This window comes from Labrus bergylta, chromosome 1, assembly GCF_963930695.1.
Source record: "Labrus bergylta chromosome 1, fLabBer1.1, whole genome shotgun sequence".
NCBI lineage: Eukaryota > Metazoa > Chordata > Actinopteri > Labriformes > Labridae > Labrus > Labrus bergylta.
The window spans coordinates 34,376,450-34,381,775 of NC_089195.1; the positions used below are offsets into that span (position 1 = coordinate 34,376,450).

At 40.3% G+C, this 5,326-nt stretch overlaps 1 protein-coding gene across 1 annotated transcript; it reads left to right on the forward strand.

Moving 5' to 3' along the window:
• Positions 1–4,425: 4,425 nt before the first annotated feature.
• Positions 4,426–5,326, forward strand: LOC109979553 (mitochondrial glycine transporter B-like). The gene is made up of 2 exons (XM_065958559.1): positions 4,426–4,677; positions 4,869–5,326. The coding sequence occupies exons 1-2, from the start codon at positions 4,465–4,467 to the stop codon at positions 5,121–5,123; spliced, it is 468 nt and encodes a 155-aa protein (XP_065814631.1). The 5' UTR covers positions 4,426–4,464; the 3' UTR covers positions 5,124–5,326.

A 5,326-nucleotide genomic window follows, 5' to 3' on the forward strand; every position in this document is an offset into this window, starting at 1 on the left:
GTTAATATAAACTCTATGTATATTAAAATATACAAGCCTCTGATTTCTGCCTCTCAGGTTGATTCTGCTGTTTCAGTTTTCACCTGTTAGCTCACATCCCTGGCTACTAAGTCATAGGCAAAAGTTAATTATTGTAATTTATGTCATGAAAATATTTAACATTAGTTTAATTTCTCAGGCTGGCCCATGTGATGACAGTTTAAAATAATCTTCAATAGAAAGTGTCAGGAACACATAAATTCATAAAGCTGATCATATTATTGGATTCATCATGTCTTATTATATATTTGTTTTTCCTCTTAAATAGTTATCCTGTCTTTAATAGGAAAACAAAAAACATGATCAGCTACTTTTTTATAAAGGCAAACTTTAGAAGCTGAAGTTTAGCAGAACCTGAGGACAGATCTGATTTCAGGTCTGAAGCATAAACATCACAGTCAAATTCATTATACTTTACATTTAACTCCATGATTGTTTTTTGCCCTCAGATTCAGATCCATCAGCAACCCCTGACAACGTGGAGGACTCGTCCCCTGACAACATGGAGGACTCGTCCCCTGACAACATGGAGGACTCGTCCCCTGACAACGTGGAGGACTCGTCCCCTGACAACGTGGAGGACTCGTCCCCTCACAACGTGGAGGACTCGTCCCCTGACAACGTGGAGGACTCGTCCCCCCACAACGTGGAGGACTCGTCCCCCCACAACGTGGAGGACTCGTCCCCCGACAACGTGGAGGACTCGTCCCCCCACAACGTGGAGGACTCGTCCCCCGACAACGTGGAGGACTCGTCCCCTGAGTGTTTCCTGTCCTCTCTCGATGGTCTTCTTCTCTTCAGTTATTAACTCTTGAAAACAGCAGCACAACATGCCAGACTGTTTGACAAGTCTGTGATTGAATAAATGGAAATGGAATCTCATGCGTATCTTGCTATGCTTATTGGCTTTAAATGTTTAATATTAAATAAGTTTGAAGGCCATTTATCTCAGACGAGCCCGGCTGTAACAAGCTGAGCTCGTCTGTTAGCTTTGCTGTTGCTAAATTATTTTACTGTGACCAACACGTTGTTGTACTCCAGTTAATCAGAAACAGTCATATCAGATTTTTTAAAAGTTTATTTAAACATTTTATGAAAAAAAATTCTTCAATAAACAACTCCTGGCTTCATGAACCATGTGGAAAAGTAAGAGAGACCATCAGGTCAAACTGCTGGAACATAGGAGAAAGTATAAAACATAATTTAACAAAGGAATCCAAACAAAAATCAAATAAAGTAAAGAGATCCTGGATGATTGTTTGACTGTTAAAATATGATGGAAAAGCAAATCCAACACAACCCTCCAGCATCTGGAAACACAGGGCAACATCATGTTAAGAAAAATAAATTAAATATTGACCTGGATCTCTGTGTTTTATCTGAGGATGACTATGGTAGCCTTCTCACTGTTCACTGTCACAAAGCTCCAGACTCTGTCCACCTTCTTCAGACGTCGATCAGCTCCTCTGGGTGATGGCAGAGAGGACTCTTCATCTGGGAGAGCTGCTGGTGTAAGGTCATTTCTCCCACAGTGGATGAGCAGGGCATCTGGCACAGGTGATAAAAGGAGGAGGTTCATTCAAACTAAGAGACCCCAGCCTGACCTCTGTAACAGGTGTGCAGATGAAGGTTGAAATGAGTCATTTTTAGGTTCAGTTCATTTTAAAATGGGAAAGAAAACATCACCTTTCTATTTAACATTTAGCTGGTGTATGACTCTGTGATTTTTATTTTATTTTGAAGACTGTATTGTTAACAATATCTTGTTTTGACAATCCTCTTTATGAAACTTAAAACGAAATCACAGGATATATAACTTTTAACAGATGATTTTAACTTACACTTCACCTCTGTGGAAGATGTCAGACCAGCTGCTTTTATCTCTTCTTTGCCTAAATGAAGACACAAAAAACAATTGATTTACTGTTCATTTAAATATATTAGAAAAGCAGACATGACTCACATTGCAGACTATCAGTTTCTAACAGAATACAACATATCTTACCACCTGTAGTCTACGGTCTGTGGTGCTAATATAGAACGATTTCAGCAAAAACAGAGGACCCAGCAGCCCTCGTATTTTCAATAATGATCAAAATAGAGGGATTTTTAAAAATACAGTGTGTTTAAATATTAGGCCTTGAATACGGTGGTTGGTTGTACTTACACATTTCTTCATAAGATGGCAGCACATCTTTACCTGTCAGTGCGTCTGTGTGTCATTTTGTGTATTAGACTTTTCATCTCTGTAAAGTCTATAGTAAAATATCGGTAAACTTTAAATCTGTCCACCACGTTGTGTCTACTGGGACTATCGGCTGTGTGAAATGTAGTTTATATAACCTACCTACTCAACCGTTCTGGAGGACCTAGATCGAATGAATGCAACATACCGAGGAACGTGTGCATCTGGCTGTGCGCTGGATAAATCGTTACCCCTACACCCTTTTTTTTTCATCTGACACTGTGGTCTTGTCCCGTCTCGCAGTATAATGGCTTTGCAAGACAATTTTACCGTTTCCATAAACTGTGCTTGTGATTTTGTATTGGAGGACTCTAAGAAAGATACCTCCTCCAAATCACTTAAACAGAGGTGTCTTATTGTTCTGTTGCTGCTGATTTCAGGGAATGTGCAACCCAATCCAGGTCCAGATTCTGCTAGAAATTTTAACACTCCTGCTGACTTTAAATCAAGGTCTGGTCTTGGTTTCATCTATCTGAATGTACGCAGTTTAATAGCTAAAATGGACATGATTCGTATCTGAGCGAACTCAACAGATGCTGATGTAATTGTTCTATCTGAAACTTGGTTGAGTAAATCTGTTCTGAACAAGGATATTAGTATCGATGGTTATAATATATTTAGGACTGACCGGCCCAAAGGGGGAGGGGATATTGCGATTTATATAAAAAGCAAGTTTCATGCAAATGTGCTTCTCTCCAAGTCAGAGAGTAAGCCGTTTGAATTGTTGGCTCTTGATCTTGAGATATTGAAATCTCTCCATATAACTGTTGTTGGTTGCTATAGGACACCTTCAGCTGTTAGCAGTGCACTATCCACCCTGACGCAGCTTTTAACAGAATTTAAGTTTAATGAAATTGTCATTATTGGAGATTTTAACTGGAACTGGTTAAAACCAGTATCTGATGATTTTAAAACTTACTGTGACTCTCTAAACCTCTTTCAAATTGCCAATAGCCCCACTAGACCCAATCTTAAACGTCTAGAAAAATCATCTCTAATAGATCTTGTTCTAACAAACACTCCTCGTAAATACACAACCGCTTCTGTTTTTGCAAATGACATTAGTGACCATCGTGTTATTGCCTCAGTGAGAAATACAAAAGGGGTTTTTTCAAGACTTGTTTAATTTGAACTGGCAGAAAACGCATCATATTCCTGATGTTGAAAGTGCATGGAAATTCTTTTATGATGGTTTCACAAAAATTGTGGACAAGCACGCTCACCTCAGAAAGTACAGAGTTAAAGGCCGAAATAATGTATGGTTCACTCCAGATTTATCTAACTCACTTCATGAGCAAAATATAGCATGGGCAAAAGCCAGGAGATCAGGTCTGGATTTGGACTGGCTGCTTTACAGGCAGATGCACAATGCTCTCACAGTTGCAATTAGGAAAGCCAAAGCTGATCATTTCCTCACAGAAACCTCAAGCAACCTAAACAATCCCTTGAAATTCTGGAAGACAATTAAATCCCTGGCTGGAAATAAAAATGGAATTGAGCTTCCTCCATGCATTGTTAAGGACTCACTTAAAGTCACTGATAAGTCCAAAATGCTTGGTGTCTTTAATGAACATTTTATAGCCTCTGGCTCCTTGTTTGACTCTTTTAGCAATAGGCATATAAATTCCCCTACTGTTTTTTCTGACTGTCATGTTACAGGTAGTCAATCCTTCAGTTTTCAAGTCATTAGTCGAGGAGTTTGAGGGCTGAGACTGCTCAGAAGTGCGTAAAAAAGTCTGAAATATACTTGGGCGACCCTCTCCAGTATTTTGAGAAACACTGACGTGGTATTGAAAATTGAATCGAATAGATTTTGACATCCTTCACTTCCTCTGTCAGATTAAATAAGTGTTTCTTCTCTTTTAGACTCTAAGAGCCGGACAGACACTCGGAAAATGTTGTACAGACTAGTGTTGCAGTACCTGAAATCAGTCTTGGTCTCGAGAAAACGTTTTTTTAAAGGTCTCAGAATCGGAATCAAAATCATTTTGACTCGGCCTCGTCTCGGTCTCAGACTGGGCGGACTTTATTATGAAACCAAACAAATAGCTTCCCATCCGTATAAAGCTTAAAATGATTTAGTTCTCTAATGCATGAAATATGAAATCCTGTTTTTAAGTGTTGAATATTTAAAGGTTTAATAAGACTTTGAATCATCACATTAAGCTGAAATTAGAGATATGTGTGCTTCTTCTTGTGTTTTTCTCTCACAGTCGTTTGTGCGCTGCATCCCCGGGGTGGGGATCTACTTCAGCACCTTCTACTCCCTGAAGCAGCACTTCTTCCTGGACCAGGCGCCCAACGCCGGGGAGGCCGTTCTGCTCGGAGCGGGCGCCAGAACCGTGGCCGGCGTCTCCATGCTGCCGTTCACTGTCATCAAGACCCGCTTTGAGGTGAGCCTGACTTTCTTTACACACATTTGTTTTCAGTATGTTGATGATAAATGTCCGCTGTGTGGAGGACTATAACCTCCACACATCGACTGTGATAAACTTGTAGAATAATCACCACAAAAGGAGCATTTAAACCAAAGTATGTAGCTTTGTGTTTCGAGGTGAACTTGGCATGTTTGATGGCGTTTCAGAGCGGCTGTTACAACTACGTGAGCGTGGCCGGCGCCCTGAGGAGCGTGTACGAGACGGAGGGACTCAGGGCTCTGTTCTCGGGCCTGACCGCAACGCTGCTCCGGGACGCTCCGTTCTCCGGCATCTACGTCATGTTCTACAGCCAGGCCAAGAAGACGCTGCCTCAAGGTGAGAGACGCACCCACCTCAGCCAATCACAGCTGAGATCATCAAAATGTGCAGGAAGCTTTTTTTTCCCAAATGATGACATCTGATCATCAAATCAGAATCTGAAAATCACTAACATTCGGGCTTATAGATTCTGCTTTCCAGTCTTATAAAATCAAGTGTCGAGTTTTGTCTACTGCACTTAAACCTCTTGCATCATTATGGACATTTTTGTTACAATCAAGCTGAACAAAAAACTGCTATAAAAATAGAACAGATTGATATATTTTTCTACTTTTCTCTCTTATCT

Coding starts and splice junctions, on each gene's coding strand:
- LOC109979553 (XM_065958559.1), top strand. CDS start 4,465: ATGTGTGCTTCTTCTTGTGTTTTTCTCTCACAGTCGTTTGTGCGCTGC. Junction 4,678..4,868: donor TCATCAAGACCCGCTTTGAG/GTGAGCCTGACT, acceptor ATGGCGTTTCAG/AGCGGCTGTTACAACTACGT.